Here is a 22683-nt window from a genome sequence, read left to right as displayed (position 1 = left end):
GCATGGCATATGCTGTACATTTGTAACCAACTATTTTCTTCCGAATGGCGAGGGATCCGGATAAACGAGGACCGGATAAGCGAGGTCTGACTGTACACTCTTGATGCTAGTACTGCTGAGCTGTTGTTGAGTTCTAAGTTGTATGTGTAGGGTTCTATGGTGTAATGGTTAGCACTCTGGACTCTGAATCCAGCGATCCGAGTTCAAATCTCGGTAGAACCTGATTTTTTTCTTTTTTTTCTTTAAAAACTACAAAAGCATAAATACACCTTATCCATCAAAGAACCTCTTTTACCAGCAAGTAACTTTTGCATTAGAGACGTTCCGCATAACGTAATTACGTTAGTAAAAAACGTAGTCGATCTACGGGAAGTCTTACGTAAACTGCATGCGCATCTGGGTTCCGCTATACGGAGTTTTCAAATCACGTAGCTGCCCTTGGCAACTCCGAACGCGGCAGTGTACGACCTGATCGACCTGGGGAGAGAGTCTTAAATTTGTACCCCAATCCACTTACGGACCAGCTACGTTATCACAGCCCTATCTACATACTCTACGTGGTCAACTTTCCGTAAGTGGAGTGCAAACTCGCGAATTCACGGGTTTTTCCCGCCCACTAACGTTAAGTTGCTCAACTGCGGAACCTCTCTAATGACGGAGTAGAAACTAACTAGAAACAACGTAACGCAGTTGTGCAAGGAAGCAAATCTGGGTTCTGCAATTCATGATAATCAAGACCAAGAATGTTCCATGCCGCGCCGTTTGTGCAGCATAGATAGTGTTTGTACGGTCGGGTTTATGTACTGTTTGGTTCCTTTAAGAGTACATGCCTCCCCCAGATTGTGAAACTCTGATCCATGCCCACTGAGCCTACAGCATCATTACGTATGGCATTGCTTTCCTGGAGGTAAATACTTACCAGTACGCTTGATGGCTACAGACTGTTGCCAAACTACATGTAGCTCATTCACTGCCGTGTAGTCACACCTCGGTGCAGCAACTATTACTGGTTACACGAACAATATGACCCGGCCCATGAGAAAAGGGTGCTTGTGGCATTTTTTGCAGTTTTCAAGATCTGTGCAGGACAAAATGCAGCTGGTTTTCAATATTCTTTTAAAGGGGAAGTATACCCTAAAATATTGAGGTATCACAAAGTTACGGATGAATTTGTAAGGCTCTGTGCAAGCAAAAATATCGGCCGGACGTTTGCCGTATTGATAAACTAAACAAAGCAGGAACTGAAGCAGACAAGTAGACCAGTCACCATCGTGACTGGGTCAATTCTCACCTACATCAACCAGAATCTACTGCACATTGACTGGGTGTTAAACATGCTGAGGCACAACAATGTAGATTGCTAATATATACATGTCCAGAGCCAGATCGCACAGGGACGTTCTTGCATGAACTAAGAGACAGCGTACCGTTATATTTGGCCAGGAAAATAACATTGTGGCAAGTGACAAAATTTGCTAAGAAAAGCAAAAGACAAAAATGTAGAATGTTCTTCTATGGTCAGATATCACTCAGAAGGCATGTAGTACCCAATATTGGCACCATCGAGAAGTTACGGATACATTCATGCAAGCCAAATACCGGCCGGACATTTACTGTACTACAGAAACAAAAGAAAGCATGAACAGAAGTGGACACACTGAGAGCCACCCTTGTGACTGGGTCAGTTCTCACAAAAATCAATAATATCAACCAGAATCTATTGCACATCAGCTTCACAATGCATGTCCAAAGCCAGATTGCACAGGGACGTCCTTGCACAAACTATACTAAGAAACACCGTGCCATTATATTCGGCACGTCAGAAACATAACAGATGTGCAATGCCGACAAACTTTTAGAAAGTTCTACTACAGGTAGACTCCCTCTAATTCGAATACGGTATAATTCGAACATTCCGCGTAATTCGAACTTTTTCGTTGTACCGATCTTCTGCAAGTCACTTCAAGTCAAAATCGAATGCATAATTCGAAGTACGAAAAGTGCGCCGGTTGGATAATTCGAACCCAGTCTTCGTACAGAAGAGCTGTTTGCAGTACATTAGCTATGTCTTTTGAACGCTTATTTCGAAGTGAGATTGAGTTGCTATCCTTGTAATTCGAAGTTCATTCTTTTCTCCTTCTCTAGCCAAGAGTAGCTCAAAAATCGATCGATGGTCCGCTGCAGGATCGACTATAGCGTTCAAGAAACCCACCTTCTCTCGAAATTTGATTCAAGCCCGTGCGAGGCAAATTGCAAAGGTTTGATTGAAGACGACTTCTTCCTGGTGGCTGATTCTCTTCGCGGATCTCGATGGCCTTGCTTGCCGCGCCAGCTCGTGCGCGGAGATGTTGGCGCACAACAACACTATTGTTGTAAATATTGTCTATGCCTATGCTCCACTTCGGTTCTTCAGAACGACGTGCTGGTGTCCGACGGCCTTTCATGACGCGGATTAGGCAGAGCAGTTCTTTTCCGTTGAAATATGTTTCAGGAAAGCTGCAGTGACTGACAACTTCTTCACTAGAAGATGAAGATAATGTCAAATGATTTTTTGTCGATCCAGTGTTTTGATGATCCGTTGTACATAACCGGTACGACCACCTATGTTTCGTTGATGCAAATAAAAATAGGCAAAAAATATTCAGCATGCGATTTCAAGCATTTTGACATACATATCATTGCATGGGGCTGCATTTGGATAATTAGAAGTTCCGGATAATTCGAAGTTAGGGCCTGGCAATTTGAGGTTCGAATTAAAGGGAGTCTACCTGTATAGTCAGACATCACTCAGAAGGCATAAGTGCCCAATACTGGTACCATCACTCAGGGTCAACTTCAGGCTGGGTGGCTGGCTGCGGTGGCTGTGGGCAGAGGGTGTCCTTGTGTGCAGTCGGCACATGAGGGCGGATGGCCTTGTACAGGTACTGCTGCCTGGCCAGGCTAAGGCCACCTGGTGGTAGCACAGGAGGCAGCCCAGCAGCTGCAATGGCATCCTTGTCGACCAACAGGATGGATACCTCTTGCTCTGGACCATGTAGGGTCTTCTTGGCGGTGACTATCCCCGGCTTGCTGCTGTCGAACACGAGGTGGTGGTACTCACGGATCCCCTTCAGTGGCCGGAAGAACTGCTGGAGGAAGGTATCCCACTGGTACCACAGCACATTACCTCGGACATGTTGGGCAGCGTTGCATCCAGTGTGGCTGCTCCCGTTGATGACTGCCAGGAGCAGCTCCACGGTGTAGCAATCAGAGCGTTGAAACTTCGTCTTGAGGATGCCAAAGAAGCCGTCGACTGTGCACCTCGTATGGCCGGTTAGCATGAACGACAGGGTTATCTTGTCATGAAGACCAAGCAGAACTCTCAAGGCCAGGTAAGCAACAATAGTTTTGTTTTTATTTTGTCCCCCGCAATTATCCGCGTGCAGGAAACACTCCTTCTCCCCAAAGCCGTGCTCTTGAAAGAAATGATGGATGAGGGACGCGACGGTGTTGGGCCCGTGTGCTTGCTTGCCGTCTTGGCCAATGCAGTCAGCCTCGTCGATCACATAGTTTACCTGTCGTCCCAGCGGCTCCATGTTGACGCCAAACAAATGGCACTTCCTTGCTGTCTTGAAGTATAGCGGGCCCTCCTGTCGTGCTGAGTGAGGCAAGAAAACACTCTGCGCAAAATCGAAAGTGTAGTGCATCTTGCGCAGATTCTGGGAGCAGGGTTGGACTGGAGGTGTAGGGTGGTCTCCAAATTCCTGGAGTTCCTGCTTACCTGACATCGTGTACTCCCGGTAAAAGTCTCGCTCCTGTTGAGCACTCTCCATATGCTGCTGGAGACCCTGCGCAGCCTGCAGCTTCTCCTCATCAGACACGGCCTCGACGACTGATCTCCTCAACTCCTCACAGCGCTCACAAACATCGGTCCGGGGAGTCATGATCTTGATGTGGGGAAGAGTGTCTTTCCAGATGGTGCGGAACGACTCAATCCCCACAGACCGCTGCTGCGTTGCGGTGCAGGACGACACATACTCTTTATGCATAGACAGGATGGTGTTGCTTGCCGGCAGATAGATCGGGGGAACGTCTCTATAATAATTATATATTATATAATTATTATAGAGTTGGGAGAGCAAATCTGAATTACATGCTGAATGCACAACCCTCAAATTCATCAAATTTATCGCCGGGATTATGCGCTCCGTTTTAGAACTATGTATGTGTGTGCATTTTATCTTTTTCTGTAGCGTTCTTGAGAATGATGGCGAGGCTGTACAAATTCTTCCACTAAGTAAGTCGGTATAAATGTGCTGCAATTGTATTCAGGGTAAAACCTGTCTTCTGCTAGGGTTTGAGAGCTCCGAGTTCTGCAATATCCGACTGCTATTACTGTGGTGGAGCCGAAGCTTGGCTGTGTTTATTGGGTTCATTTTTGTGGCCTCAAGTTTTAAAGGTGCCAGAGTGTAACTTTGTAGCATAGGGAGCTTGTGTGGGCAGGCGTGTGCTCACCGTCATTTCTCATTTCTTTACCACCATATTATTCCACCATTGGTACAGCTGCAGTGGATTGTTCACATTCACACCACCGTATTTCCCTGGCTAGGAGTCTTGTCCAACTGCAACAGCCCGGTTCTCATGAGTTTCAGTGTGTTCACTGACTAATAACTAAGTAATAAGTCACACTCAATTGTACGATCCCCCCCCCCCCCCCCCCCCCCCCCCCCCATTCGACCTTGAGGTTTTGTGTATTTGGGGAAAGATGGTACTATGCATATCACAGTGAGTGTGTGTGTGTGTCCCGTTACCCGGTCACTGCTGTGTGTTGTGTCATGATGCCGCTATGTGCTGCAGATCCAGACGCACAGACCTATGTTAACGGAGAGCTCATCGGCGACGGTGTAACACTACATCATGTAAGTACTGTCTCTGGTTGAGTTTACATGCACAGGCGTGGCTCTCCCCTCCTGAACAAAGTACATGTGTACAGCAAGTCGCTTTCATGTCCCGGTTGCTGTTTCAATGCCAGCAGTGGATTACAGCCCTGTGCAAGTCACATGTATTGTGTACATGTGGGAAACAAGTACCTTGTCTGTCTTTTTCTGCCTATTGTTTGATTTCAGGGTGACCGTGTGGTGATTGGCGGCGACTACTTCTTCAGGTAATGTTATTGACACAATCCTTCTCCACCGTGTTTCTCTCTCTCTCTCTCTCTCTCTCCCTGTTCTCTCTCTCTCTCTCTCTCTCTTTCTCTCTCTCTCTCTCTCTCTCTCTCTCTCTCTCTCTCTCTCTCTCTCTCTCTCTCTCTCTCTCTCTCTCTCTCTCTCTCTCTCTCTCTCTCTCTCTCTCTCTCTCTCTCTCTCTCTCTCTCTCTCTCTCTCTCTCTCTCTCTCTCTCTCTCTCTCTCTCTCTCTCTCTCTCTCTCTCTCTCTCTCTCTCTCTCTCTCGTCCTCTCTCGCTCTCTCTCGTCTCTCTCTCTCTCTCTCTCTCTCTCTCTCTCTCTCTCTCTCTCTCTCTCTCTCTCTCTCTCTCTGTTTTTGTGCCTGTATATATTTTCTGCCGTCCCGTTTGCTTTTTCACCTGTACCGTACACACTGGTTTTTTTCTTCTTTTCTGTGGCAATCCGCAACACATCTCTCTTGTGTTTCTCCTCTGGTTGCCTTGCGCAGGTTCAATCACCCTGTGGAGTTGGCACAGAATCCGGAGCGCCGCAGCACTTTAGCACCAGGGCGCGGCTTCGAGTTTGCGCAAAATGAACTGTTTGAAGTGCAGGATGCCAGGTAAGTCCTGTAGTATGTACTGTAGTCTGTAGCATTCATCGACGTACCCATCAGCTGCGAGGCTGGGCCAACTTTCAGTTAGCCATGTCTTGGTCTCTAACATACTTCTGGTCCTACTCAATCTCCAGACAGTTAGCTGTTAAGAGTACCGTAATGTCTTGTATTAAAGCCTGTCTTGAATAGAAGTCTGAATTTCAAGATACACTTTCTGCACATTATGCCTGGTTTTAGAGTGTTGACATACATAGAATTACCTGTCTTGTATAGAAGCCTGTCTCATTTAGAGGCCTGCCAAATTTCCCCCAAAAAGTCATATTAGCCGCGGCCTTTATACACGACTTTACAGGAAACCCAGAGTGTGCGGCTTCTGGTTTTCTGCACGGGTGGCGGTCACGGCGAATCCGGGATTACATCATACATGTATTTGGTGCAGGTCTGAGGCGGGAAGTGGCGTAGTGCGTACACATGAGCTGCAGTTGTGCGGCAGGAGATCTTCTTGAATCCTGCCCGTACGCACTACATTGCTAAAATGATGCGATATGGGAATCTCGTCGTGACGCAACCCATTCGAGCTGCACACGCTGGGTTTCACGTACTAGTACTTTGCTATGAGTACATTGGGGAGTACCCTGTAACCATATTAAGCATGCTCTGTGTATGCTTAGGCTTCGTGCAGAAGTGGAGGAGGCCAGGCTCAAAGCCAATGAAGAGGCGATGGAGCAGATAGCTGCAGCCAAGGAGGTGGCACAGCAGGAGTTGGATCAGAATCGTCAGGTGTTTGAGTCTGAGCTCCTCTCTGTCAAGGGGCAGCTGGTGAGTTTGCTCCTCACTCCCGTATACAGTACAGTACAGTACTGTGCTGTCCAGTATGCAGCACCTAAGGTACAGGGCGGCTCAATGAAATCCCATCACGTGAGTCCAGTTTGCGCCCTGCACCAGTCCACCATTCCAGTGTTGACAGGTGTAGGGCTGCACGGTGGCCAGCGTGGCATTCACACACTTGATGGAATTATTGCATTGAGCAGCACTGTATGCATTGAGCACTGCACTGTATGTTGATCATACACACTGCACACACACCCGTGTCTCTTTGTGCTGTGACTATTGTATTGTACCCGACAGCTTTCCCCTGGCTCTGGGAGTTACTTGTACTAGTTGTTTGAAATGGGATGAAAGGAAGCTCCTACAGCTGTCTTCAAGTGGTCTTCCTTCCCGCATCTGCGAAGGAAGCTTGTTGGTGAAGGGATGTATCCCATGGACTTAGCCGAGACCTGCACGTTCAGTGTGAACATGGTGGGCGTGTGGTGTTTTGTATTTTCACTAGCTTGCCGAATCGACGGACAAGAAGGAGGTGATAGAGCGCTCAGAGCATAAGGTGGAAGCCCTGGAGGCAGAGAAGCGGGTAAGCGATCTGTTTGCTGACTGTGTTTTGCTGCTATGTGTAGCATTGCTGTGTTCCCATTTGTTTTATGTCCTTTCTTTTCTACTCTCCTTCAAGCAGCTATTCTTCGTCAAGGTAGACTGAACTTTTTGACTACTTCTTGCTTGCTGTCTTCTTCTTAGGCATTGGAAGCACAAGTTATTGCTCACCGTCATCAGCTTGAAATGGATAGAGAAAAGCTGCGGAAGGTAAGCGTCCTTCTCTTTGCCTTTGCACTGCCGATTGGAATTCTCTGGTGCTGTGTTTGGGCTGCAGGACTTTGCAATATCAGCATAGCGGCATGGGTAGAATACTGCTGCGAACTCGACTTGAGCACCCAAAGATGCTAGTTTGGAATCCATCGACATGGCCGCATCTTTCGCTGACTGGCAAGAAGTGGACCGTCAGCTTAACCACAACTAACCTGACATCCATCCACAGTGGATACAGTGCAGAGTGGATATGCGAGTACCAACGCGACAGGAATCACAACGGCGGGTACAAAGGATTCAGCAAATATGGAGCCAAGCACTTTCCCTTCTGTTCACCATTGATTTCTGACGTTTCTCTACTAAGTCTTGCGCATTTTTTGTTTGTAAATTCTTTTGATTCAGCGTTGCATTGATCATTGTACGTTTTGTTTTTCTTGGCACATTCAAAATTAACCCTTCACAGTTTTGTTGACCAGTATTATTCTCATATTCTCTCCACGCTCCCCTTCCAAGATTAGTACCGTACAACTGGCCTACGCCGGGCACCAGACTGACTGGTGGAACCGCTATGGTGACATGTTCAAGAGCAGCGTTTCAGACAGTGCACAAGACCATTCGACGGATAGCCATGCAGCATGGCAGCCATCAGCAGCTCACGGCCTTGTCAACCCTGCCACCATACCCTGGGTTGGCTGTTCAGTGGCAACATGGCTGCTAACAGTTACATGCCAGCACTCGTGCTGCATACATGGTGAAGAGCCAGCACCCCGACTGCGGTGTTTTGCACCGTCTTCTTAGAGAGATATAGCCTGTATAGGCTATTGATTGTCTTTGGCACTGCTTTGTTTAGGTGTTTGAGGAAGATCGGCAGCAGAAAACAAACCTCATCGCCGATTTGGAAAACGAGAGGAGGAAACTAGAGGACGATGTAGTCAAGCTGAAGAAATCCAAGGTAAATAATTGATCACAGGCTAGTGTAACATGAAATTGTGGGCACAAGTTATGCGATCGAGTCCACCAACTTAACCAAATTTTGAACAGTCAGACGTGCACAATCTAGCTCACCATCTGAGTACAGGCTCAATGTCCTTGTCCTTGTGGTATAGAGTACTGCAGGCTGTGATGGTGGTCAGTTTGGGGTGTTGGTCATTGTGCGGTACGTCCTTGTGTGGTCGTGTTTCTGTCAGCCGTCATGCTTTCCTGCCATACAGAATCATCTTATTTGTCTCTGCGCGCGTGTGTGTGTGTGTGTGTGTGTGTGTGTATCTGACTATCTGTGCATGTATCAAAATTGTCTTTATGATGTATGTATACATGTGTGTCTGTGTATCCAGGAGCAACGAGAGACGCTCAACGAAATCATGGCTACACCAGAGAAAATCGCGAGTGAGTACAAGAGTGTAAATTTATGCTACAGAAAGTTGATGCTGGTGTTTTTATTTCACTAGCTTGCCAAATCGACGGTAATTTAATAATTTTCTGTCCTATTTCATGTTCTTGATTGTAGCAAGAAGGAGCTATGTGTGTGTGGTCCCCGATAGCCTAGTTGGTAGGGCACTGTCCCGGAAAGACAGGGGTGCTGGGTTTGAATCCCGGTCGTGGATCCTTCTTTTGCAACACTGGCGCTCGAAGCCACGACCCATCGTACGTACCCCCGCGAGTAGGTACGGCGTGCGGACACAGCCTGTTGGGGCAGGGAGCAGTGTAGCAAGAAGGAGCCATATATATGTGTGACCCCTGGTAGCCTGGTTGGCAAGGCACTGTCCCAGTAAGACAGGGGTGCTGGGTTTGAATTCCGCCCGTGGATCCTTCTTGTACAACAGAAAGTCGGTTGCACTTCATCACACCAGCAATCATTTCTTCCTTTATTGTCACCTGAACTGCAATATAACTTCCCTTCAGTGTGTGTGTGTCTGTGTGTGTCTGTGTGTATCTGTGTCTGTGTGTATCTGTGTGTCTGTGTGTATCTGTGTGTATCTGTGTCTGTGTGTATCTGTGTGTGTGTGTATCTGTGTGTGTGTGTATCTGTGTGTGTGTGTGTATCTGTGTGTATCTGTGTGTATCTGTGTCTGTGTGTATCTGTGTCTGTGTGTATCTGTGTCTGTGTGTATCTGTGTCTGTGTGTATCTGTGTGTGGGTGTACATGTGTTTGGGTGTACATGTGTTTGGGTGTGGGTGTACATACAGCTAGTTCTGGTCAAAGCAAGCGTCTGATGCGCTACTACATGATGCTGACGGAGGCCAATAACATCAGTGAGAGCCTGAAGAAAAGCACAGTGAGTAACCATTTATGTCCATCCTTTCATATCAGGTTATGTTTTAACTCAGTCCATTGGCTCCGGTTCTGGATTATCACCCTGGCAGCTTACAATTCATCAGTGCTCCAGAGTCGCATGGGCATGGATTAATTGATTCTCCAGGTCATTGTTGAATGCAAGATCTCTAGTTCTCTACTAAACCAGCCCTTTGCATCCTGGGCTAGGTATGTATGACATCATTGCTACTTTGGCTGACAGCCTGGCGCATCCTGAGGTAACTGCAATATATGGCCCAGCAGCTGCCACCGAGTTTTTTTATGTAGGGACCTCGGTTTTTATACTGGTATGTAATTGCAATAAATCCTGAGGCTACTACATTTATTATACATATGTTGACCTTCACTTTCCCTAAAAAGGAGTATTTTATAAACAGTATTTATTGGCCTTAGTGGTATTTTATAAACAGTATTTATTGGCCCAAAAGCCAATAAATACTGTTTATAAAATACCACTAGGCCAATAAATACTGTTTATAAAATACTCCTTTTTAGGGAAAAGTGCAGTGCTGCATTGAAAATTACAGTGGTATTTATTGAGTCAAGCAAATTTATTCGAATTTGATACCGTTGATGGTGTGGTCACTAATGAGTGTGGGTATTTATCAAAGGTCAATATATTACTATTTACATTAGCACTGCATTGCATCGCCACTATAGGTTCTCTTTTGAGGTTTGGGGATATACGATGCCGATTAGATGATGTAGTTGCTTGCTATGAAAAGCACTTACCGTACTTTCCGGAACATATGCCGCACTGGAGTATATGCCACACCCACATATTTGCCACGAATTATAGACATCTATCCTCTTTATCACCGTCAATTTTATCATCAATTTTATCATCGGAGTATAAGCCCTTTTTAGGTGAACTTTGAGTGTTCAAAGTGCGAATACGGTATTCAGATTGCATTGGCAACGTGCAGCAATTATAGAGGAAAGATAGGTATCCTGAGTGCATAGTTCTATCTATAAATACAAGATGCATTGAATAGACCTGGCATCAAATTTAGAAGCGTTCTAATTCCTTATACCATCTGGCATTCAAAATACACACAATTTTTAAGGCCGTACGAATGATTCACAAATGCACCAAGAAGGCTATTCTCTACTCCTGGAAGCACAAACAACAATAGCCTCACAGTATCACTTCATGACTGGCTGTACACTGTGAGGCAGCCGCAAGGGTGGCTATTTCATCACCTCGGCGATAAGACTTTTTGTTTACCTCCTTTACTGTGCAGTCGTTCTTCATCGAAGCAGTTTCAGACGGCGAAGTAAGTACTAAGTACTCTGTATGTGCTCAGGAATACTACTCTACATGTAGTATAGTTTTGGTGTGTGCAAGTCTTGATTGAAAGGTTAACATGTTGGATGATTGACACCATGTTACCAGGTCCAGGCGGGAGGACACACTGTGTTGAGAACAGTGGTTGCAGTCAGGAGCACTGTTCTCAGGACTGTGTGTTCTCTACGCCTGGTAACATGCTGCCAGCTGTCCGACATGTTAGTATGGGTCTCTACCACGCCGTGTCCTTGTACTGTGCACTTCAATGACGTGTGCATGCAAGACACAGAGGTGGAGGCAAGGCCAGCACACAGCCAGAAAGGCGGGCAGAGGGGCAAGGGCAAGAGAAAGTGATAGGATGAAATACACGTCATGTCTATTCACTATACTCTTCGGTATGATTCAGTGAAATCTCAAAACCTCTACTATAGTACAGTAGGCGACTTCCACTGCTCGCGTTATTGATAGAATTTTGCCTAAGGATCGCTTTGTGTCAAACTCTAGCTGCAACTAAAATCTCATTCTCACTCCTATGTTGCCTCAGCTACACCTTTTTACTCATCTCCTTTCCTGCTGCTGTCCTTTTCCCCGGGCTAATGTAGCCTACGCAGATTCGGGTGCAGAACACCAAGCTTGGTATCAGCACCATCTGGCCTATCAGCAAGTTTGAGCAGAAGCTGGAGAAGATGCGCGAGCTCTTCCAGGTGTGTAGCGTTGTGCTGATGTGATATTCTCAGTGTATCCAGGCTGTCTTCTTGGTAAAGTAGTACTCGACTGAATTCTTATCGAGAACGCTTTGCTATGTTTTGTTACCTTGCCATACACTTCATTTAGATAATTATGAAAATCATGGAAACTTTGATGCTTTCCATAAAGGTTTATGGTGTATGGCCTCTTCAGACTAGGTATATGCGATTTTTCCTAGGCGTGTCAACTCTGGGATTTGGAAAAATCTGAGGTAAAGGTGTGGTTTTGGCCAGGTTTCATGAAATCCGGACAGGTGTTGCTTATCCAATGTGTAGAGTGTTGGGTGCACTGTCCAGGTTTCAGGATTTAAATGGACTGAAATCTGGTTTGCGTGGCTGCCTCGAGTCTCATCTCGTATTGACTGTTTGTGTAGGGGTATAGTACAGTACGTGTACCCCTATGGAAACCTCTTGTACAGTAGGATTCAACTTTTGCAGGGCATGTACTGAAAAGGCTATGCCATGCATTTGATGGTATACTCGTATCTCTCCTGTTCGGGCAGTCCAGGACCAGACACTGCCCATAACTTGGGAATATCTGTAACCCTGAATCACATACATTTTGATGGGGAAGGGCCAGAGATCTGGCATCTGACTTCGAAATATCCACAAAATGGGCAAAGAGTTGTAATGTTTCCACGAAAACTGACCCACAGGGTGCTCGGTGGACCGAGGTGCCTGTAACTTTGAGGTCCGTATGAGAGTGTATGTGCACGATGGTTAGAATGCAACTGCATCCTGAGATCATGGGTGTTGTTTGCTCACTGTCCTTTCTGGTGTTGGCGTGGTGGCTGTGTGTGCAGGGTGATAGCGAGGGTGTGGATGACAATGACCTGTTCTATGACCCTAAAGACGACTGGAAGAAGAGCATACCGACATCGCCACTTCCAGCGACACCATCGGCTATCAGGTATGCTGCTCTAGATGCACGTACAGTTGTCCCTCTTTAATCCAGCACTGTATAAACCAGCATAATTTTCAGCAACCAAAATGTCCTTTTCATGTGCATTGCAACAGTAAAAACTCGGATGTTGAGCCAATAGTGATATGTAAAGAGAAAAGGACCTATAAGTTACTAGCTATGACTAACAGTCCACCAAGGTAACCAAGGTAACGAGATAATATACAGTCAGATAGTGCGACAACGAATCACAAAACACTAGTAACTTATAGGTCCTTTTCTCTTTTACTTATTGCAGCAGTAAACCATATTTTCTAATTCAGCAGAATTTCCATAGCACAGATGGTGCTAGATAATCAAGGGAGCATTGTATGAGATATGCTGCACCAGTTCCTGGTGATGATCTCCTGGATTGTCTGGGTGCTGCAGGCGTGAACTGCATTTTCCTGTCGCTTGAATCTGGACGTCACTGACAATCAACTGCCTGATCTTTGAGGGTCACCGGTGGTTCTGCTCCTATGGATGTGGAAAATTCAGTCTCACTCGAACTGTGTATTTTGTGTCATATACATTTTATTTGTGTTTTCCTGTGTTACTGGTATGTTGCAGTCAACCCCGATCTCTGTCAAAGCGCTCCACCTCGTCCGCTGCTCTCGGAGAGCTGCCATCGCGAATACCGGTGTGTGTGTGTGTGTGGTGTGTGTGTGGATCTGATTTAGCCACCCACACTAATACTAGTAGCAAGTATTACCTTCACTGGGGGCAGGGGTAACTGCAGTTGGATCCCTGGACGGATACCCTGATGCCGTCGTCCTTTTTCTGCACCTTGTCCTCACCCACTTACTGAGGTGTGGTGAGCCCATAAGTGGGATCATTTTCAAATCCACCCAGAGTTTTGGGGATTTCAGGGGGTGTCGGCCGTTGGGCGGTTCAATAGCCAATTGATTCATCTTTCCAATATTCCTTTTGAGTCTCTCTCCCCTCTCCCGGGGAGACCCACATGACCAGTTTTGGCAGTGAGCAACAAGTACAAGTGTGTGTGTGTGTGTAGGCGCGCGCGCGCGTGTGTGTGTTTGTGGTTATGGCAATTGTGCCATTTATGTTTTGTGCCTCCATTCTCTCTCTGTCTGTCTGTCTCTTTCTGTCTGGCTCTCTCTCTCTCTCTCTCTCTCTCTCTCTCTCTCTCTCTCTCTCTCTCTCTCTCTCTCTCTCTCTCTCTCTCTCTCTCTCTCTCTCTCTCTCTCTCTCTCTCTCTGTCTGGCTCTCTCTCTCTCTCTCTCTCTCACTCTCTCTCTCTTTCTCTCTCACTCGCTCGCTCACACACACTTACACACACCACACACACACGCACACATACACACATACACACACACACACGCACAAACAAACACACACACACACACACCTTTTCGCCGTCCCAGTGAGTCACTGTGAATACCTGGTTGTGCATGCCGTTGTCCTATGTTGTTCTGTAGAAGTCACTGGCCGACTTGCTTCAGTCTGCCGCTACTCCGTCCTATGCCAGTAGATCATCAGTAACGGAGGCCAGTGAGTTCAATGTGCTTGTTGTGTGGCTAGTATTACTAGTTACTGTGTAGTGCACTATGGCTGGGGGTTTGGTGTTGACGTTCAGTGTGTGTGTGTGGGTGCGTGCGTGCGTGCGTGTGTGTGTGTGTGTGTGTGTGTGCGTGCGTGTGTGTGTGTGTGTGTGCGTGTGTGTGCGTGTGCGTGTGCGTGCGTGTGTGTGGGGGTGTGTGTATTGTAACAAGAGCTGCAGATCCCACGAGGCTCTTGCACACGAAAGGGAATACCCGTGCAAGGTCACTGTTGCAGGCCTGGACTGTAGTACCCTGGGCAAGTCCACTATTGAGTGGCAAAACAGGCACGGTTGTGCTCAACTCTGCCCTGGGGATATTGCTGTGCTGTGGTGGTGTAGCCCTGGCGTTACGAACAGTGTGTTACATACAGGGCGGGACACAACGCTGATGTGTTTCGGATGGCTGGATTCTAGCAAACATGGGAAGACTGCACAGTGCAATGTTGTTGTTTCCTTTGTTGTGCAGGTCCCATGTTGGGTGGTAGCCGCTCCTTCATGTCTTCCACACGTGGACGACTGGACAGTGCGTTTGGAGCTACAGCGTCACCAGGCGGTCTCAGTGCGTTCTCGCTCACCCCTATGACACAGGCTGTGGGTAAGTGGCGAGTTCTTTCTGGCAAAATCGGAGTCCATGCTAGTACTCATCCAGTCTTTGCCAATAGGAGATTTAGTGTCCTTTCACTTTAGAGAGCGATGCCTAAGTACTCTCGGCATAAGCTGAAGCCTATGTGGCTTATTTGTTGTCGAACGTTCCACCCATTGGAGAACAGTGGGCTGGCATTCAAGTGGTAGTTATAGTACGTACGTGCATGCGTGTTGTTTGGGTGTGTTGTTTTGGGTGTGGGTGGGTCTGTACTGAGTTCAAATCTTGTTGGTCAGCTCTGAGCAGCTCATATCTGTAGGTCTTAGCTCAATGGCCTCACTAGCTTGATACCCTCACTGCTCTACATGCCACTTATCTGCAATTCACTCTTGAACATGTAGCTAGGGAGACCCCTGTGCACTTGCTGCACTTAACATCCGTTAGATCAGTGTGTAGTGGTAGTGCTTGTCCAATCTGTGGCCGTTGCGGTTGAGATTGTGACGAACGTCATGACTCATACTCGTACTATATTTCTGAAATACCCATGTTTTGGAGGGTCAGGGAAGAACTCAGACTCGACTGACTCAGAAGCTAAACTGAACTGTACACGAGAATGACAAGAAGGGAAAGAGCCATGTGATAATGGAGGAAACACCAGGTAACAGCGTATGGGAAAGAGACTACTAATAATAACCAAATGTTCAGCATATGTGTACAGGAAGCCATAAAAATCACGGTCGCGTTGTCTGGAAAGATGAATGCAGACGCTATCTGATGTGTGTGTGTGTGTGTGTGTGTGTGTGTGTGTGTGTGTGTGTGTGTGTGTCTGCATGTGTCTGCATGTGTGTCTGTGTGTATCTGTGCTGTGCACGTGTGTGTGTGTGTGTGCGCGCGCGCGCGTTGTGTGTGTATGTATGTGTGTATGTGTTGTCAGTATCTAACCCGATCAAGAGTGTATCCCACCTAGCTGGCAGTGCCCGTCAACATGTTGCTGCCGTACTCGATGCCTTACCCACCGAAGGTATTGTTCTAGTCGTAGTTAGCATTATTTTAATTGAGCAGGCAGTTCAGTGAGTCGAATGCACACTAGGAACACCTTTGTACATTTACTTCCCCCTTAGCTGTATGCTAGTCTGTTTGTATGCTAGGCTGTTTGTATGCTAGTCTGTTAGTTGTGAGACTTTCTGAAGACATGCATGCTAGTGTGCACAAGCCTCACTCTTCATCCCCCGCCCCACTGTAAGGTCAGTGACGGTCAAAGCATCCTCTGTTCCACTATAGGGTCGGAGATGAGCAACCCATCCCCACCCACTATAGGGTCAGAGATGAGCAACCCATCCCCACCCACTATAGGGTCAGAGATGAGCAACCCATCCCCACCCACTATAGGGTCAGAGATGAGCAACCCATCCCCACCCACTATAGGGTCAGAGATGTACAACTCATCATCACCCACTATAGGGTCGGTGACGGGCAACTCTGCAGTTTTTGAGTTTTCATGCGAACTTACTAGGGCTTGAATGGGGACAATATTGCTCCGTCCCAGACGGGTAATTTGCCCGTGCTGGTGTCTTTGGATCTGCGTTGTTTAGGTGTTTCTCGGTATTCTGTAGCTGATGGCATCGTGTCAGCCTGCACCAGTCTGCGTAAGGCCACTGTGGACGTGCAAGTAGTCTTTCAGAAGATCGCCTCGAGTAAGTATGGCAAGGACTAGCCAGCGTGGAAATGCAAACAAGCTTCATCCAGTGATGGCTTCCTTTGTTGCAATGCATTGGAGGCACACGCCAATGTGACCAATTCTATTTGAGCAGGGGTGAACTTCGTGCATTGGTCAGTCTGTCCTCTATATCTCTGTGAGGGAGGGAGGGGGCTTGCCACTTTGTTTTGCTTCCATTCTCTATATCACATCAGCTGAACTTCACAACGTTACAAGTAGAGTGTGAGTACGAGATGTACAAGCAAGAACTTGCGTGTTATGCTTACTTTCCATGTTTGAGTATTTGATAGCTGACTGGACTGTGGCTAGGATCGCTCAGGGGCTGCCATGCACTCGGTTCACCCCTCGGTTGAGTAGCAATCGAGTCTTGCGTGTCTGGTTGCCAGAACCTCTATCAGCCACATTGAAAATTCGCGTACGGGAAACCGTCGCATCGCAAAAAAAGTTGCCTTGAGCTCAACTATTTTGCGTGCGGGAAAGTCATCGCGCGGCGATCTCGCGATCACTTTCCCGTACGCAAAATGAAGTGTGAATCAACCTTTACCAGTGTATCTCCTCTCAAAGCCATAACGCTTGGTCTGTCTTTTCCAGATTCCGTAACGGCCGCAACGCAAGAATCTCTCCAGTCGTCCTTGCTCCGGTTTTCAAGCACATGCCGTTGTCTTGCCGATGGTGTGTTGTCGTGGCGGCGGTTGGAGGAGTGTCGACGCCTGCATGACCGCAGCCGGCGCAACCCTCACATGCTGAAGGTACATCGGTGATTTGGATACTCCCATGTTGGTAGATTGCTGAATGGATGTCTACATGCACTGTCCTCTTGATATTAGCAAGAGTAGATAAACAAGAGTGTGCAACTCGCGGATGGGTTGGCCCACAGCGGAATTTTTTGTTGACGTAATCTTTTCGACGACGCACGCGCTGCGAGTCTTTCGGAAAGTTTTCCCTCGTGCTCTTGGCCGGGCTTTACACTACAAGGTCGGTGTCCAGCACGTGCTCTCACACTGCTCTGCGGCAAACTGCGCGTTTCTCTGAAAAAAAGGTGACGTCAACAAAAAATTCCGCCGTGGGCGGGCGTATCTGCAGATTGTGCAGGAGAGATCCGGAGTTGCACACTCTTGTTTATCTACTCTTGATATTAGTTTTGGGTAGTTGACAGGTAATTCTGTCCCGGCACTGGCTACAGGGAAAGACTTGGAACACTTGTTTCTTTTGTCCTATATACAAGTACAGTGTAGATTGAAAGTTGTGTGTGTGTGTGTGTGTGTGTGTGTGTGTGTATGTGTGTGTGTGTGTGTGTGTGTGTGTATGTGTGTATGTGTGTGTGTGTGTGTGTGTGTGTGTATGTGTGTGTGTGTGTGTGTGTCACTTACTGAGGTGTGGTGAGCCCGTAAGTGGGATCATTTCAAGTCCACCCTAGTTTGGGGATTTCAGGGGGTGTCGGCCGCTGGGTGGTTCAATGGCCAATTGAGTCATCTTTCCAAGATTCCTTTTGAGTCTCTCTCCCCTCTCCCGGGGAGACCCACGTGACCAGTTTTGGCAGTGAGCAAGTACAAGTACAAGTGTGTGTGTGTGTATGTGTGTGTGTGTGTATGTGTGTGTGTGTGTGTGTGTGTGTGTGTATGGTGTGTGTGTGTATGGTGTGTGTGTGTGTGTGTGTGTGTGTGTGTGTGTGTGTGTGTGTGTGTGTGTATGGTGTGTGTGTGTGTATGGTGTGTGTGTGTGTGTGTGTGTGTGTATGGTGTGTGTGTGTGGGTGGGTGTGTGGGTGTGTGTGGGTGCGTGCGTGCGTGTGTGTGTGCCCGCTGCGCTGTGTTGCACTGTGCCACGTGACTAGGCGATGGACAACGTGCTCTCCAGCTTACAACGAGAAACTCGCTCGATGTGCAGTGATGTCACTCGCTTGCTACAGGTACACCATGGTTAGAATCCTGAGAAGCGAGCAGGAAACTACGTAACTACTGAGTGCTAGTTGTGGTGAACTGCTGCTGCTGTCAGTTATTATGATATTGCCAGTGGTCAGGTGTTTAAAGGTGAAGCTGCTATGGTACACGATTGGCCTGTACCGTGCACCCTATCACTACCATACTCGCGTGATTAGTACCCCCGGGGTACTGGTTTGTCAAAGTCCGTCATGGATGGGGCACTTTTAAAAGAGGGTAATATTCTTCATTGCTGGTACGTTTACGTTATCCAGCATGAAAAGAAAGAAGGGAAAGAAGAACGGAGTCTAAAGCGTACTATCAGGACTCATCAGAAACTGCAACAAGAACTGTGACTTTGATCCAGTGAGACTACATCAGTGAAACTACACCAATATTGCACATGCGCTTGATCGGGAGGGGGGGGCAAGGATGGGGCAAGAGAGGGCTTTGTTTTTTCATTGTCTCTCAGAGACAGGGGAACTATTCGAGACCAGGGCACCATTCAAGAGAGGTTTCTAATGGTACGAGTATGGTATCCCTACTCCTGGCGAAGCAGTCGGATGTTCATCTTACTTCAAGTACAAGTAAATATCCCTCCACCGAACCGCCAATTTTGGAGAATACCGAAAATTTCTGCTTTTACAGTAGGTGATTTACGGCTCATTGTAGACTGTAGTGGCATACGTACTGTATATGGATTGCTAGCTACATGTATGTTGAGTAGACGACCTACTAGTACTACCTCTATACCGCTACCATTATCTTCCTGACGCCATTGTAATGAATACCATCATCATGTAGTTGTGGCTGTTGTTGTTGCCGCCGCTGCTGCTGTTGTGGCTGTTGTTGTGTGTTGTTCCCATATAACCCCGCGGGATATTGCAGGGTGTGGAGAATGACATAGACGCCGTGGTACGTGATTCAGCTGCGAAGATTCTACACAGCATCAGTCAGGTGGTGAAGCTGGCTGGCCAGGCATCGCTAGCTACTGCACAGTCTCCACTACTTGTTGACGGTGGCGGCATGTCAGCAGAGACAGAGTCATCTTCGATGCCGCCCGGTGCTATTATGGTTACAGACGAGGTGAGTTAGTGCTACTGTCGTGGACATGGAAATCCGGTCGAAATGACGCGGGGCTGGCGCCCTCAGTGTGTACAGAACGTTGCATGCAGTCCACATGTTGACCGTATGCATTCTGAGAACTTTCCATTATGTTTGTGTATTAGCCAGTCGCTGGTATCCGTATTTTTATTTTATTATTTATTCACAATCACGTGGCACTAGCCAATGAAATGGTGATGTGGGCGATAGCCAGCCATGGCGCTATTTTACTTATTTGTTGGTTCTGTGTAGGTGTCTGGCTTTGACTGTGTGGCCGTGTTCCTGTCTGGAGCATCGGAATACCTCAATGTAACAGTTGAGAATGTCAAAGCTGCAGTGGCTGAAGGGCATCAGCAGATTGCCGAGCTCAGGGAACATAAGACGTCCGTGGTGAGTTTTGCTGACTATGCGCGTGAGCCTACATATTTTGAGCAGTTTTAGGTGTTTGGGCAGATTTAGGCCGCATCCTTGAACTCTTCCCGTTGTGTATTTTCTGCATGGTACTTCCCACATTGCTTCATCTGACGCGAGGATTTAAGATGGGTGGTGCCGTCTGAGTGTGGCACGTCGCTATGGATGAGAAAATATGAGAACTGTTGCAGGGACTTCACGCCACCCCCCCCCCCCCCCCCACACACACACAAAACCAAGGGCATGTACAGTGTACTTTGGAGTTGGTATGTATTCCCTAAAGAAAGGTGGAAGTGATCAACTTGTCAGAACAGAAGAAGGTATTCTTTACCCAGTATGTTATCGAGAGAACTTTTCGACAGCATTCTTGTTAGAGTGCAGGCTCTATGCTCCCTACTTCACCACCATACTTATAGCTAGACTGTGCGTTCTCTCTGCTAATTCATGTGTTGTGTTGTGTTGCCAGAGTGTTGAACCTTATCTGGACGGTGTATCATCGGTGCTAACTGCACTCAGAGGATTTCTCGGCGCTTTGCAGCAACTCCAGGTGAGATATCCATACTGGCTATACTACAAACATGTAGGACTGGCTATACTACAAACATGTAGGACTGGCTATACTACAAACATGTAGGACTGGCTATACTACAAACATGTAGGACTGGCTATACTACAAACATGTAGGACTGGCTATACTACAAACATGTAGGACTGGCTATACTACAAACATGTAGGACTGGCTATACTACAAACATGTAGGACTGGCTATACTACAAACATGTAGGACTGGCTATACTACAAACATGTAGGACTGGCTATACTACAAACATGTAGGACTGGCTATACTACAAACATGTAGGACTGGCTATACTACAAACATGTAGGACTGGCTATACTACAAACATGTAGGACTGGCTATACTACAAACATGTAGGACTGGCTATACTAAACATGTAGGACTGGCTATACTACAAACATGTAGGACTGGCTATACTACAAACATGTAGGACTGGCTATACTACAAACATGTAGGACTGGCTATACTACAAACATGTAGGACTCGATAGCTGCATACAGTAACTGTTGTAGTGTCGTGTATAAAGCCTGTCGCATATAGAAGCTTGTTTTGCATACACGCCTGATTTTCAAGATGCACTGTCAGCACAAGTCATACGCCTGGTTTTAGTGTTGACGTACATAGATTTACCTGGCTTGAGTAGAAGTCTGATGTGAATACATATACATTCAAATCAAGTACTTTTTAATTTTGCAATATTGGATTCAGCAACATCAAGGTGACTGGGATCTGGACTTGCTGGAACACGAGGACATGCTGCCTGCTGCACTGATGCATTGTTACACTGATGCATTGGTACATTGGTACATTGTAGTAGTTTGTGTGCGCGCGCGTGTGTGTGTGTGTGTGCGTGTGTGTGTGTGTGTGTGTGTGTGTGTGTGTGTGTGTGTGTGTGTGTGTGTGTGTGTGTGTGTGTGCGTGTGTGTGTGCATGTGCCTGGCATGTGCCTGGCATGTGTATGTGTGTGTATGTGTGTGTGTGTATGTGTGCATGTGTGCATGTTGCTATGTTCGTTTGCTCTCTAGAACAAGCTACTAGGCTGCAACAGTGCCGGCATCTCGTTCTCCTACAGTCGTGCTGAGCAGCAGTACAGCCAGCTATCAATGCTCTACGCGGACGTGCTCGCACTGCCCAGGGCAACGAGTAAAGCATTCACAGGAACTGCTGCATCAGCGTCGTCATCATTATCATCTAGCTCATCGTCGTCATCGTCCGCAAGCAGTGCAGCAGCAGCAGCAGCGGTGTCAGCCACGTCATCGCCCACCATGGAGAAGCTGGTGAGCGTTGTGCAGTCGCTGGTACTGCATGCCGTTGATACTGCAGCAACATGCCGGCCACAGCTGGAGACAGCACACGGTAGGGCACGGCGAACACTCTCCTCACCTACCAACCTCTCTCAGGAGTCCGACTCGTCTGACATTTCCGAAACGACGGTGGCCAGCAGTGGATCACACGCAGCGGCTGGCAACGAGAGCGAGGATCCGGCGCGTGTGCAGATTCTCACTGACGCTCTGCCCTCCATTGAGTCGGCAGCTAAGGACGTAGCACGAGCAGCCAAGTCTCTAACGAATGCTTTGAGACAGACTGGTCCGTCGACGACCAGTACACGCAACACTGCTGCTGTTCCTGCAGTCAATACCTCCGTCCTGCCAACAACAACCGGAGCTGCGGCGGAGTTGCCGCTTGCGGCTGAGAGAGGACGTGTGGACGGTGGTGCGGCCACAACCCCTGACAGTGCACACACTGGCTCTCCGGGGACAGGACAACGGCCACGTCGACAGCTACCCTCCCTGGACAACGCCATTCGTAAAGACAGGCAGTCCTCACCTATGCCAGCAGCAGCAGCAGCAGCAGCAGCAGCAGCGCTAGTCTCATCCTCTCCCTCAACACCGAGCAAGCAGAGAAGCAGCATTGGCTCTACTGCCACGTCGTCCTCGCCAACCAAACAGAGAGCGAGCAGTACAGCAGCTGATGGCCATGGCAGTGCTAGTCTAGCTATCACTTCGCCGATGGCATCCTCCTCACCAGTGACAGCTAGGAAACAACGGACATCCCTGACCGTGGAAAACAGCAGCAGCAAATCGTCGCCAAAGAACTCGACACGCGGCAAGCAGAGAGCCAGCCTAGGAGCTG

At 47.7% G+C, this 22683-nt stretch overlaps 1 protein-coding gene and 1 non-coding gene across 2 annotated transcripts in view; both read left to right on the top strand.

Annotated features, from left to right (window-relative positions):
• LOC135822232 (kinesin-like protein KIF14) overlaps positions 1 to 22683 on the top strand; it is a 45670-nt gene that overhangs the window by 22365 nt on the left and 622 nt on the right. The window contains exons 15-38 of the mRNA XM_065334954.1: positions 4233 to 4276; positions 4837 to 4898; positions 5106 to 5143; positions 5652 to 5762; positions 6428 to 6575; positions 7087 to 7164; positions 7326 to 7391; positions 8245 to 8346; positions 8729 to 8780; positions 9582 to 9670; positions 10953 to 10985; positions 11599 to 11700; positions 12546 to 12652; positions 13253 to 13322; positions 14119 to 14191; positions 14707 to 14835; positions 15758 to 15844; positions 16416 to 16517; positions 17132 to 17289; positions 18374 to 18448; positions 19347 to 19544; positions 19815 to 19952; positions 20440 to 20520; positions 21576 to 22683. The exon at positions 21576 to 22683 is cut by the window's right edge and continues 622 nt beyond it. Of these exons, the coding sequence (XP_065191026.1) occupies positions 4233 to 4276; positions 4837 to 4898; positions 5106 to 5143; positions 5652 to 5762; positions 6428 to 6575; positions 7087 to 7164; positions 7326 to 7391; positions 8245 to 8346; positions 8729 to 8780; positions 9582 to 9670; positions 10953 to 10985; positions 11599 to 11700; positions 12546 to 12652; positions 13253 to 13322; positions 14119 to 14191; positions 14707 to 14835; positions 15758 to 15844; positions 16416 to 16517; positions 17132 to 17289; positions 18374 to 18448; positions 19347 to 19544; positions 19815 to 19952; positions 20440 to 20520; positions 21576 to 22683 (3251 nt within the window). The remainder of the gene's footprint in view (positions 1 to 4232; positions 4277 to 4836; positions 4899 to 5105; positions 5144 to 5651; positions 5763 to 6427; positions 6576 to 7086; positions 7165 to 7325; positions 7392 to 8244; positions 8347 to 8728; positions 8781 to 9581; positions 9671 to 10952; positions 10986 to 11598; positions 11701 to 12545; positions 12653 to 13252; positions 13323 to 14118; positions 14192 to 14706; positions 14836 to 15757; positions 15845 to 16415; positions 16518 to 17131; positions 17290 to 18373; positions 18449 to 19346; positions 19545 to 19814; positions 19953 to 20439; positions 20521 to 21575) is intronic.
• On the top strand, positions 151 to 222 carry Trnaq-cug (transfer RNA glutamine (anticodon CUG)). Its single transcript has one exon. It is a non-coding gene; the product is annotated as a tRNA-Gln (tRNA).

Source organism: Sycon ciliatum, chromosome 8, assembly GCF_964019385.1.
Source record: "Sycon ciliatum chromosome 8, ocSycCili1.1, whole genome shotgun sequence".
In the NCBI taxonomy this organism is placed as follows: Eukaryota; Metazoa; Porifera; class Calcarea; order Leucosolenida; family Sycettidae; genus Sycon; species Sycon ciliatum.
The sequence above is the reverse complement of the archived record's forward strand: the minus strand, read 5'-3'. Positions and strand labels throughout refer to the sequence as shown.